We start from the raw sequence: 13,791 nt of genomic DNA, 5'->3' as shown, positions 1-13,791 counted from the left end.
AACTAAAATGTTTAATATATAACATTAAGAGCAAAGTTATATTGCTTTTATATTTTCTATATACTCTAACCCAGAGATTTTTGCTATGAATTCACCCCCATTGACTTCTGTTTATGTGCAGTTACGTAAGCTTCCTAATGTATTTGTCTTTTCCTTTTCTTCTCAAACAAGATGTGATTTTCATCAAAGAAGGTCAACGGAGAATATATTGCAGAAGAATATTTATGCATACACCTAGGATAAAATCCACTTGTGTACATCATAAAGCATTGTGTATTGTAGCTTTACAGAGTATATTAGCATCATCTCTCTTCACGATCTCAGATTTCTCTGTAAGAGTTTGTAAAAAAAAAAAAAAAAAAAAATGTTTCTTATTCTAGGCTCTTTGGTGTAACGGGAAACTGCGCTGCCTGTAGTAAGCTCATCCCTGCCTTTGAGATGGTGATGCGTGCCAAGGACAATGTTTACCACCTGGACTGCTTTGCATGTCAGCTTTGTAATCAGAGGTAAGCAGGTCTCTTTTTGGTCTCTAAGAAATGGTTAACCTCTCTGTGCTGGCTATTTATTTAATAGGTGGAAATTATATTCATACATTTAAAGCAATCAATCTCAGCATTTTTCTGTTCTGTAAACTTTAATCCCATGCCAGAGACAAACTACTAAGGAGAAGAAAGGTCTTAAGACTTACTTCTACCTGAAAGAAAAGCATCATATAAGAGCAAGTAACAGAAAATGGAAACACTTCCGTAAACTCTGACTTCTTTTACTCATTCCTTCTTTTATTATTTTCCTGTCTTTTTAAAAGTAGTTTTAAATATCTACTTTTTTGTACTACTTATGTGAGTAAATAAATAGGCAATGAAGCAAATATACAGGAATTTGTTGCAGGTATTTTATATTCTTATTATTTTTTATATTTTAAATTCCTTATCTCTCATGTTTTTGTTTTTGTTTTTTTTAATACAAGGTCTGGTTCTGTCACCCAGCCTAGAGCGCAGTGGCACTAACGTGGCTCATGCAGCCTCAACTTCTGTGCTCAAGCAATCCTCCTGCCTCAGCCTCCCAAGTAGCTGGGAGTACAGGTGTGCACTCCCATGCCTGGCTAATTTTTTTTTTTCATTTTTTATAGAGATGATGGAGTTTCACTATGTTACCCAGGCTGGTCTCAAACTCCTGGCCTCAAGCAATCCTCCCACCTCCACCTCCCAAAGTGCAGGGATTATAGGCATGAGCCACCACCCCCACCCAATCTAGCTGTTTACCTTAAATTTTAACCCTGTCCTATATGTACTTTTGCAGTTACTTCAAATATCTTTGAGAATCAGTCCAGATATAGCTAATAATTAAACAATTATTATCATTGGAGAGGAGCATTTGAAAAAGTGTTGAACAGGGAACCTGGAAACCTAAATTCTAATATGGGCTCTGCCACTAATAAGCTGTGCAATCTTAAACCAAACACTTTCCCTCTCTGGACCTCAGGTTTTTCATTTGTAACATATGAAGCTGGATTAGTTCATCTCAGAGAATTCTTTCAGCTCAAAAGTATTATCACTTAATTCCATTTTTTCTTATTGAAAGTTATATTTTTTATTTCTGTGAAAACTATATACTACTGGCACCTGTTTTATATGATAAATGGAGAGGGTTTTAGAACATTAAAATGTACATATTAAAAATACAACATTTCAAAAATTAGAACACTTGATAGATTTTAATGAAAATGAATTCACTGACTTTCTGTGAGAACACCTGGCAGAGTATATAATCAATAAATATTAGTTGCATCAAGTTCTCAGTTATTGTAATTTACTCTGAAAGGTACTATTTGATGCAGAATCTTCTTATGAGACCCTGTAGAATAGTAGAAAGAATGTGACATTTCTAGTGAGAATGGGATTCAAATTTCAGCACCACCATATATTAGCTGATATATTAGCTGTGTGATCTTCAGTATGTTACTTAACCTCTCTGAATTTGATTCCCACACCCATAAAATAGAAACACTAACACCTCTCTTGCAGAGTTTGAAACTTAAATGAAATAATTTATATTAAATGTCAGGAACACAACAGGTTCTCAAAAGTTAGTTATCTTTATAATTTACCAAATAATATTCCATTAACTTGACTTTCCCACAAGACATGTATCACAATAGTGTTTCTTGCTAAATGTAGATATTCAGATTGTGGCCTAATGTACCTTATAATATAATAGTTACCCAGACAGTCATGTAAGATGTTATCTTACAATGTCTTGACTCTTCCCAGCAAGTACTGAGAATCAAAGTAAGTTCATTCAGTCTAGGGTAACATTTAGACGAAAATAAATTGGCAAATGCACGTTTTTGGTAGGGATAAGGATATACAAACACAAACATTCCCACATCCATACAGACACCTTTATGTGCATGTATATATGTATTTTATACATTTTAAAGGTGTCTTAGTAGTAAATTTAGAATACTTTTGTTGACTTGTCATGTTGATCAACTAATAGCAGCCAGTAACCATGCAGTTCCCATTATGGAATCATGAAGTCATTGCTTTTCTACTTATAAAAGATTACATATTCATAGTAGAAAATTTAGAAAATAGAAAATGATAAGAACAAGACATTGTCCCATGTCTCATTCTTCTAAAAGAAAACATTTTAATATTTTGATATATAGCCAGCCATACATGTTTCTATGTATATAGGACAAATGACATTGTATAAATATTACACTCACATTTAAGCAAATTAAAGTTACAAGGGAGAATCCTAATGTTTGATATTTGGACTTTTTCACTCAATTTATATTTTGTGCCTGTTTTACCTGCCATTAAAAATTCTTTTAAGATATTTTAAGCTTTCCTGAGTTCAGTTTTATGGACAGAGCTTCACATATGTCTTCTATCATCAGATATATAAGTTGTATCTTCAAAAGTTTTTGTGCTGTAAATATTATCAGTATTATCAATATAAAAATGGACCTTATGAGACCCTGTAGAATAGTAGAAAGAATGTGACATTTATAGTGAGAAGAGATTCAAATTTCAGCACCACCATATAGTAGCTGATATATTAACTGTGTGATCTTGAGTATGTTACTTAATCTCTCTGAATTTGATTCCCACACCTATAAAATAGAAACACTAATACCTCTCTTGCAGAGTCTGAAACTTCAATAAAATAATTTATATTAAATGTCAGGAACACAACTGGTTCTCAAAAGTTAGTTATTTTTATAATTTACCAAATAATATTCCACTAACTTGACTTTCCCACAAGACATATATCACAATAGTGTTTCTTGCTAAATGTAGATATTCAGATTATATAAAAACAAATGCTCATATCTCTATCTGGTTAAATTCACAGAGCATGATTAATTAAACAAGGTATATAACAGTTTGAAGGCATATGCTGTACATTGCTTAATGATCTCCAGGAAAGTTATACCAATTATTCTCCTAGCAGAAATCTACAAAACTACGCATTCCCTCACATTCATTCTAACACTAGGAATTACGTTTAAAAAAAAAAAAAATCCTTGCCACCTTAAGGGATGAAAGACAGTATTTCATTATAATTTCTAACTGGCATTTATTTGATCCCTGGTGGCCCTTTGGTATTCCTTCTTTTAGAGAAGTAGGCAGTTTATGTCCTTTGTCCATTTTCTTCTATTAAGTAGGCTTACCTATTTTATCCATGTTCTACATAGAAAATAAAAACATCATTCAAGTGCTAAACCCAGCCTAAATTCTATTATGATGCAAAGTAATTGTAGGTTGTTAATGCTATTTACAAATCATATATCTGTTTTATTTCACCATTGAAATAAAAAGTTGCATTCACAATTAAGTCTGTCTCCTCAGGAGAACTCAGTCAAGTAAGACAAACACTCCTAAATTTTGACTCTAAAACTGTTCACATTCTTATTGCTGCGAAATACTATTCTAGTATCATTATTAAAGTACCTAATATATTTCTGTGTTCGCTTCATTTATTACATGCCATAATGGGACTGCATATCTTTAGTGCCGGTTATGCACAATTAGCACTTAGTTATTGTCTTGTCACTTTAGCCCCTACAAGACAAACTTCTTTAATGCGGGAAGTCAGCTAATCTTCATCAGTCAAGCAAAGCAGACAAATTTTGTTACCCAGGATACAGAAGGTTTTCATATAGGAGATTCTCCTTTTACTCTGAAGTTTGCTTCAGTCTCCTCCGGGAAACCCATATCCCACTTCCAGTAGCCAAATCATTGTCGCAATATTGCACTTTTCAAGTGAAACACAAGGCAAATAGGTAATTCATAGGCATTTTCTCTTAAGCAAACTTTATCGACGTCTAAAGTTGTGGAATTACGCATTTGTGAATTGTATTCAGCAGTCATTTCATCTTTACCTTTAAATCAAAGTATCATTAAGTTCCAAAGCATTTCTGAATGTTTTAAAAAGTAGCAGTAATAATAACCTTTCAGGATTGATTGTCCCTTATATATAGATCTCCTCTGCCCCTTTTAGAGGCGTATAGCTAAAACGTGAATCCTGCATTAAAATTCGGCTAGTTTCTCTATTTTAAAAGGTACCGCAGGAGGGTTATTTAAGCTTATTTTATGATATCTTGACTCTCATTCAGAATTGAAAGATTCTATATAACAGGTTAATTTCTTAAAGGTGAATAAGCCCCTTCTTCTTAGAAAACACAATAAAACTAAATGATAGTTTTGTAAGAAAAGGAAAAATAAAAAGCTTGTGATGAAATTTTCCCAAATATGTAAAATTATGTAACAATTAATTTTCTTTTTTTAAGAATAAAGCACTGTGCTAGGCTCTGTGGAAGCTGAGATGGATAAAATCTGGTTTATTTCTTAGAGGTGTCCAGAGCTATGGGAGAGACAGGACATCAAAGACTCACAGAAGAGTGTAATCGATGCTAAATAGAGCTATACTGAGGGAAGAGAGAGCCATCCTTCTTGAAGTGTTAGGGAAGCATCAAAGGCCTGATATGCTGGGTCTTGAAAAAAGAACTCCCTAGAACTGGTTGACCTACAGGAAGTGTGTCTGCTGGGGGTTGGGGAAGATGAGGGAGCCAGGGAGCAGTGAGGAAAGGAATTTTCAGGCAAATTGAGCAACGTGCAAAGGCATGCAGATGTGAAAGCATTTGACGTGTTTAGGAAATGAAAAGCGGCTCAGTATGTTCAGAGATTAGAGAAGCGGTTTGGTAGGCACATGGAGGAGTAGAAAGAGAGCAAGCACCTAGAGGAAATGAAATTGTAAACTTAGTCTTTGAAAAGCCATTAAATAAAAGTCAAAATGAATACAAATTTAAATTAGTCATCTAAAATACGTTTGTTATTTAAAGCTGTTGGTTTCTGGAATAAATCTACCTTAACCATTTTTTATTGACCACACACCTTAAGTAGTAGTACAGTTTATGATGGTTCTGCAAAGGGTTCAAAAGAACTGTAACTCGTGGTCATTTACCACAGAACTGCTGACTATAATGGCAAACCAGTTACACATTCATGAGAAATTTTGAAACACCAAAATAAACAATACACCAATAAAGAAGTGCTTTGGGAAACATCAGAATAAGCAAATTTACATGGTCAGAAGATGTTGATGGAGGCAATGGGAACTCAAGGATTGTTACAATTTAAGTAGACAGAAAAAGGAGAGAAATATTTCTTGCTAGGGAACAACTTAAGTAAAGGTGAAAAGATTATCATTACCAAATAGTAATGATAGCGAATTCTGATAAAGTATTAGTCAAACACCAAACACCGTTCTGAGTGTTTTACATGTACTCATTCGTTTAATACTCAAAATATCCCATAAATAGGTAGTTATTAGCTTCATTTGACAGATGAGGAAAGTAAAGTATAGGAAATGTAAGTAACTTGCCCAAGATTACAGTTAGAAGAAAGTGGTAGACTCAAGATTTAAACCTGGCCGGGCGTGGTGGCTAATGCCGGTAATCCCAGCACTTTGGGAGGCCGAGGCGGGCGGGCGGATCACGAGGTTGGGAGATCGAGACCATCCTGGCTAACACGGTGAAACCCCGTCTCTACTAAAAAATACAAAAAAATGAGCCGGTCGAGGTGGCGGGCGCCTGTAGTCAGAGCTACTGGGGAGGCTAAGGCAGGAGAATGGCTTGAACCCGGGAGGCGGAGCTTGCAGTGAGCCGAGATCGCGCCACTGCACTCCAGCCTGGGCGACAGAGCAAGACTCCGTCTCAAAAAAAAAAAAAAAAAAAAAAGATTTAAACCCAAGGAATCTGGTCTCCCTCTCTGGAGTCAGGCCCATTTCAAGACAGGTATTTTATTTTCTGACTAAGAGCATATAAATGTGAATAGATATAGTGGACTTAAAGTAAGGTAAACTTTGAATAATGTATAGCAAGATTTGGGGTGTGGGTAGTGTCATTTGATACACTAAGGGTTGTTAGCAGTGAGATGTATAATGACAACCGGACTGTCAGTGGGAAAGACAGTAAATTTGTTCACAGGTGTATAGTGGAGGAATGAGTACACAACCCGGACTTCTTATTGAAAACAGTATAGTATAGAAATCTCTAACTTACAGTTAACTGAAGATGTGGAATAGGAAAGTATAGACACTAGAAATATGGATTGGAGCTCCCTAGCTAAGTGTTGTAAGATAGAAATTAATCATAATTGTCAGTCACTAACATTAGGGAAAGAAGATGGCTAGGCTAACATTTTTATTTCTTAAAAGGGATGTTACCAGTGGAGGCTTCTTAGCATAGGCTTTTGATAACCTGCTTAAAACTAAGCACTATATTTTATAAGGATGATTTACTAGTTACACTTGTTTCATATACTTCTCAAGTCTCTAAGACTATACGAAGTCAGCTAGAATCACTCAAAAATATCTAGAAATTACATCTAATATTAATTCCAAAACATCAGAATTAGATGGTTTAATAATCCAATTGGGCATCTTCTTATTCCTTACCATAATTTTTTTTAATAAGGGTAAAACTAATTGAACTGAGCATACTACAAGTAATTAGGGTCAGATTACAAGAAAGATTATGTTTATTTTTAGTAATTGTAGCCTGTTAATATACTTACAGTATCCTCTGGCTATCACTCCTTTCATAATGCTTTTTTTTTTTTTTTTTTTGGTCCTGCAAATGCTGAATCTCATAAGAAGTTGGTTAAATCACACTGGAAATTAGCATTTCTTACAAAATCACAGTTACAGATTAATTTGTTAAATACATACTATCTGTATTGCTGTCTCTGAAATTTCTTTATATTTATATATGAAGTATTTTTTAAAGAGGGTGTCAACCTTAATTGCATACCAGTCGTAATCTGCTCTTAACCACAGCTTTCAAGGCTGTTTTGTTTGAGTCATATGTGCAAGTGTGACATCCCTCATCCATGTTCGTTTCATCTTGACCTTTAAGTATAAATTGAAATGCATATAAAATGCACTTTATCCAGTTGTTAACATATTAGTAATAAAATATGTCAGGTAGGAATATTTTAGAAAAGTTCTGTCTCTCTCTCGCTCTGCCTCTGTTGCTCTATATATACCACCTAATTGAATAGTAGGCAGACTTTTTTAAAGTTATGCAAAAGAATAATAGTAATACAAAAAACACAGTTACACCCTGTATAACCATTTAATCTTCACATTATTCTTGTAGCCTGCATGCTTTACTGCCCTCAGGTAAAAGCTTGAGTCTTGAATCCAAAAAGGCCTGGGTTATTTTTCTTCCTTTACTGTATACGTTCTAACTACAGAATCTTGGGCAGGGCTTTGAAATTCTGGCATGGAGTCTTAGGTTTTTCTTCTGTAAAAAGCCATGATAATGCTTACTTTCTAGGTTGGATGTAGGGAATAAATGTGATGATGTACATACATGCTTAGCATTTAGCACATGGTAAGTATAAAAAGGTGGCTATTTTACCTATATTTCAAACATAGAGGTAAGATTTTAGATATTTCATTTCTACTCCTTGCCGCAAGCCTACAAAGTCGACTGATGTCACAGGTATTAAAAACCAAAGTTTTATTTTCAATTATCATAAGTGGGAAGGTAGAGTTTGGACCCTACTGGTTGCAGTATACCTCTCTGCCTTTCAGACACTTTTCATTTGATAAGGATATCAAACTGGCTTGCACAAACACCATTATTGAAGTGCAACATTTAAAGTATACAGGTTACAACTAATACAAAGAAAATATACTTAAAGCCCCAAACTTGAATGTTCATTGTATCCAGTAGCTTTGCCCACAAACAACCCTAGGATTTCAAGATCAGTGCATAGTCTGTGCTTTCAATCAACATCATCAGCAGGCAGTAATCCTGGGGAAAAAAAGTAAATTCCACAAATAAACAGACCAATTTTCCTTTAAGAGGAAAGCTAATTCTTTTCAATCTACTTTTTAAATTACACTATTTTCCCCTCTATCTACTTAGCTAGTATAAGGATAAATTTCCAAAGCTACCCAGTTGGAAAAAAAATAGGTTCACTGTTTGTCTAGCATTCCAATCTTTGCAAATGTAAATCAGTCCAACTGCTCCTCATTTAAACCTTCAACTTCACAAAACATTAAAGGGTGGCTTTCACTACACAATTTAATCTATCCACTAAGATTTCTGCTGGAACATCATTTGAAATTGACTATCTGATAAAGAGAGACTACTATCAAAGGTCAGAGAGGTCAACTTGTATAATTACAAGTAGTTTTACTGGGTCAACTCTACCAGACACCACTATTTGAAGGTTAAATTGTTACAATTAAATATATATACAGATCTCCCCAGAGTTACTTTATTGTTAAATGTACCGGAAACAGAAAAAGCATTTATTTCTGACCTTAATTGTGTCCAAAGTGTCACCATGGGGAAATCATACAAAAAGAACACTTATTAAAAACATTACAGTCTTGCACATTAAACAATGCTTTATGAAATAAAATGCATAATTAGCTATTGGAAACTAGTTTAATTTATCACATCAATATTAAGTAGTTCATTTAGGTTACTCCCTGTGGTTGAATTGGAAGTGCTCTAAGAAATGACATCTACTATTTCATGTTGGTGAACTTGCCACAAACAAAGGAAAATGGCTCAGCATCAGAATCTGATGCTAGAGCAACTTTCATTTCAGAATGATCACTTCTAGATTACTAACATTTAATCACATTTTAATAACAGAGTAAAAGAAAGCTTTAAATGGGAAGCTTTAAAATGGGCTATTTTCTAATTGTTTGATTCATTTTAATGCCTTTTACTTTTTTATTAAGTGCCTAAATGGCCAGAGATGAAATCATCCATAATTACTGCAGTGAAACATTATTATCATTCTTTCTTTTATTTTATTGGGTATAAATACAGATCAGTTCTTTTTATTTTTTTTCTTTCCAGTGTGGTTAAAAAAAAAAAAGCAAGTCATCTTTGGTGCCCAAAGTGTTTATCTCAATATCCTTAGAATTTTTGCATGCAAAGGCAAGATTTCAAATGTGTGCAACATTTCATTAAATGAAGTAAATGGTAAATGGTCTAATTCTGATAATGAAGACAACTGTCTAAGCCAGGTTTTCAGATTCAGGGAATTACCATGAGAAACTATTAATAGGAAACTAAATCTTCAAATTTCTAGATCCAAGTGAAATGGTCTTAACCACATTTTATTGTTTAAAATATTTTCAGATTTTGTGTTGGAGACAAATTTTTCCTAAAGAATAACATGATCCTTTGCCAGACGGACTACGAGGAAGGTTTAATGAAAGAAGGTTATGCACCCCAGGTTCGCTGATCTATCAACATCACCCCATTAAGAATACAAAGCACTACATTCTTTTATCTTTTTTGCTCCACATGTATATAAGAATTGACACAGGAACCTATTGAATAGCGTAGATATAGGAAGGCAGGATGGTTATATGGAATAAAAGGCGGACTGCATCTGTATGTAGTGAAATTGCCCCAGTTCAGAGTTGAATGTTTATTATTAAAGAAAAAAGTAATGTACATATGGCTGGATTTTTTTGCTTGCTATTCGTTTTTGTGTCACTTGGCATGAGATGTTTATTTTGGACTATTGTATATAATGTATTGTAATATTTGAAGCACAAATGTAATACAGTTTTATTGTGTTACTATTTGTGTTCCGTTTGCTTCTTTGTATTGTTGCATTTAGTACAATCAGTGTTTAAACTTACTGTATATTTATGCTTTCTGTATTTACCAGCTATTTTAAATGAGCTGTAACTTTCTAGTAAAGAATTGAAAAGCAAATCTCACTAATGATACACAGATAGATAAAGCAAGTCTATCAACATTAAAAATACTAAAAAATAAAGACACACACAGAGCATTTTAGTGACATCCACTACTTATTGCCGCTATGAGTTAGAGTCTATCAGTGTTCTTGTTATAACCCCCTATTTTCAGGGGGTTAAAAATCAGCTTTAAAAAAATACATAAAAATTTCATCTTAAAGCACTTTCATTTTATACCAACGTGAAAAGTGCCATTTTTAGAATAACTTTAAAGCTTAACAGGTTTCCTTTTAATATCCTTTTTTTGTGTGCTCTTTACCTACACAATGGCTTTGTTTTGCTTTTTCAGCCACACCCCTTATGTGAACTAGTGCCTTTGGGTATCACGTAAAATTTTTTCCAAAGGGTTACTTTAAAAATCTGTTACCACAATTATAAGATGATTTTTAAGTGATAAATTAAACTTCTTCTTGTATAAATTCTGCCCAGATCTCTCCACAAGAGCTGAGGGTTTAATAACTTTATGGCTTAATAAATGTATGACACTGAAAAGATTTGAGTGTGAATCTACTGAAATCACTATAATGCACATTGAAGCTATGATGGTATTTGAGTAGTGAGGTTACTTTTGATCGGAGCAACATAATGCTCATAGAATCTTCTAGAAGAGAAACAAAGGGATTGATAAAAAGCTGAGAACTAGTGATTATATATTTTTCTGTATTTACCTGACATTTATTTTAATGTTCAAAAAGTAAACACTTTAAGTTTGATGTGTTTTACTCTCTCATTAAGTAATTGCCAACTCAGAATACATCATTCTTAGGCTGAAATTTGTCTTTCCATTTTTTAAGGTGAAATAGTACTACCTTACATGATAGCATACAAAGAAGAAAGCTCTAGAAACAGAAATTATGGAGAATGATTATTTAAATTACAATTAAGGAAATGAGAATATGATCCCCTCTTCCGCGTTGCCCACAAACTTGCTTCTTTGCTTTTGCTCCCTGTAATAGAACTACTTTTCAACAAATCTAATTTTGCACGGCACCATTAACCATATTTTCACTACAGCAAACTTAGTGCTATGGGTTTTCTTTTTCTTTGTTTTTTTCTTGATCACTTGTACAGGAAACAATATTTTCCAGTGTTATTTGCATATATATTTTGTCCTTCCAATATATGCATTGCAGATGAAAATTAAATGTTATACCTGAATTCTTGGGTTGGGGCCAAAATATTAAGCTGAAAATAATGCTGGTGTGGATTTGTTTTAAAACAAAGCTTTATTATGAACATGCATGTGAATCTGGATATTGCCTCTTATTTTTAAGAAAATGGTTCTGTGAAAAGTGAATGATATGTATTTTTCCAAATGCTTCATGGTTAGGAGTCTTCAAGTTCCGTGTTCCCCAGATTTGAGATATACTAAAGAAAGAAATTCAAAAATAGCTATTTGGGGCCCACAAAAATAACTATTATTTTAGCCTTAGAGCCTTACACTTGTTTCATGAAGAGAAAGGACTTGCATAACCAAAATAAACAAAGCAAGACAAATTAAAAATGTGCGGGGGAGAGATCAGTGAAAAGTGGTTTTCTTAATGCAGCCCTGCTGGTCCCCATTAACAATTGCTTGAAATTCACGTGGATGTAAAATTATAATTGTCAGTATCTTATTCAGATGATCTTTTAAGGTTTAGCTGGTTTTGCTTTTGTTTATCTCTATGTTAAAATACTTGTAAATTGGGAACAAACTTCTCTCAGCTTCTTGAAGCTGTTCAACTATCCTTGCCACTGGAAGACCAAACAAGGTTTTCACTGCTTTTTCTTTTACATAATATGCTGATAATTATTTCTCACGCTTTTTACTACAAACACAATTACTCACCTGGATTAAAGATTAAGGCCTTAATCTGTTTAGATTATCTTTAATCTCCATGAAATCATGAAACAAGACAATAGTGTTTCAGCTGTAGGCCATTTTTACAGCTAATTGCCCATAAATTGTAGCATTTATTGACCTGAAGTACTAAGCTAATTGTCTTGACTACTCAAAGCCCCTGAATTGTTGTCAACTTTCCCCTTTGTGTTGTGTAGCCCTAACGTCATTTAGCTTGTTGTCTGATGCCCCCAGTAGGACACCTCCGATGGAGCTTTGATTTCTGAGCAGCGAAAGCTCCCTTCCTAAGATGCATCTCGCATAGGCTGCCTATGATGAAGGACCGTGCACCTCCACTCCAACAGAGTGCTGAGTTTAAAAGCTGACCTGTGTTTGTAATTTCACTTTCATCTTGCTTAATAAATATCTGCTGGATTCTTTCATTCACTTTTTTACATTTGGATTTATGTTTTTAATAAAAGGGGTGTTACACTATTTGATTGCACTTAACTGGCAAAATTTAAGATGATCTCTAGAAAGCATATGTTAAGTCCATGAAAAGAAAAAAAAGGTGTGTAAGGACATTTACTTTCTAAAGCTAAGTCATAACAAGCATAGACAAAGCACCCCAAATGTTTCTCTGAAAGTAATGTTTAGGATCTCTGCGCTAGGTCGTTTACCGCTATTTATTTTTATGGGGAAAATAAAACTCTCAAAAATGAAGGTAGCAATTGCTGGGTGTAATTTTGCACATTTATACAAATTTTAGGTGATCTTTCTGAAAGCAACTCTGTTGCTGTTGTCAGATTAAATTTCAAATTTTCTATTCTGTATAATGAATTAAAACAGGAAACTCAATTCTACATTTTTACAGAAGAGATGTTGCACCTTAACTGAAACAGGGCACTGAAAATTATGTCTGTAGTAAAACATGCCATGCAGAAGTGTTTTCCTTTTAACTATCACTTTAGGCAAACCACTGTCTGAATCATCACTTAAACAGTTTCATAGAAATTACGTAGGCCAAACATGTTTAGTGTTCACTTCAGTAAGTTGCAAAAACAATCTGCATGTTTATTGTAATAGGCCATTAGCACAAAATACAATTTTAGCAAAAGCCTTTTTGATCATTACTTTTTCTTAAAAACATTGTTATATTTTTTAAATGTGGTTTTAATGTAATTTAAGGAAATAGAAAGCAGAGATTTAATAGTCATTAGTTCAACTGACATTTATTGAGCACCTACTATGTGACAGGCCTCTCCCTGAGCATTCAGCCTCCTGTTGGGCAGACTTATGGTTGGCCTAGATCAAATAACTTTAACATGTCTTTGCACTGGTTTGTGCTCATCTCCAACCTGCTAATAATGAGCACACAAAAGCGAATAGCATCTTCTACCTCTCCAGCATGTTATTGATATGAAAGCCCCAGAAAATATCTCAAGTAATCAATGTGTTCAGAGAATTATCGCACACAAATTACTCATTAACTCAATAGCACATAATAAAAAAGAACATCAATTAATTAATGAGTCACCCTCAGATTGCTATGATTACAATAGAGCTCTGTTGAAATAGCGGTTATAAATGAAGCTGCCTCTATTTATTGTTTGCAACTGGTCCATTATTTGGCTGAAACCAGTGTCAAGTTTAAC

At 33.9% G+C, this 13,791-nt stretch overlaps 1 protein-coding gene across 9 annotated transcripts in view; it reads left to right on the top strand.

Annotated features, from left to right (window-relative positions):
• LMO3 (LIM domain only 3) overlaps positions 1 to 12,583 on the top strand; it is a 60,871-nt gene extending 48,288 nt beyond the window's left edge. For all 9 annotated transcript variants that reach the window (XM_063593016.1, XM_063593014.1, XM_063593018.1 and 6 more), the window contains 2 exons: positions 381 to 506; positions 9,686 to 12,583. In XM_063593016.1, coding sequence (XP_063449086.1) covers positions 381 to 506; positions 9,686 to 9,791 — 232 coding nt within the window. In that variant the 3' untranslated portion in view covers positions 9,792 to 12,583. The remainder of the gene's footprint in view (positions 1 to 380; positions 507 to 9,685) is intronic.
• The last annotated feature ends 1,208 nt before the right edge of the window (positions 12,584 to 13,791 follow it).

The sequence above is a fragment of the Pan paniscus genome, chromosome 10 (assembly GCF_029289425.2).
Source record: "Pan paniscus chromosome 10, NHGRI_mPanPan1-v2.0_pri, whole genome shotgun sequence".
Taxonomy (NCBI): domain Eukaryota; kingdom Metazoa; phylum Chordata; class Mammalia; order Primates; family Hominidae; genus Pan; species Pan paniscus.
This window is presented reverse-complemented; position numbering and strand designations above follow the sequence as displayed.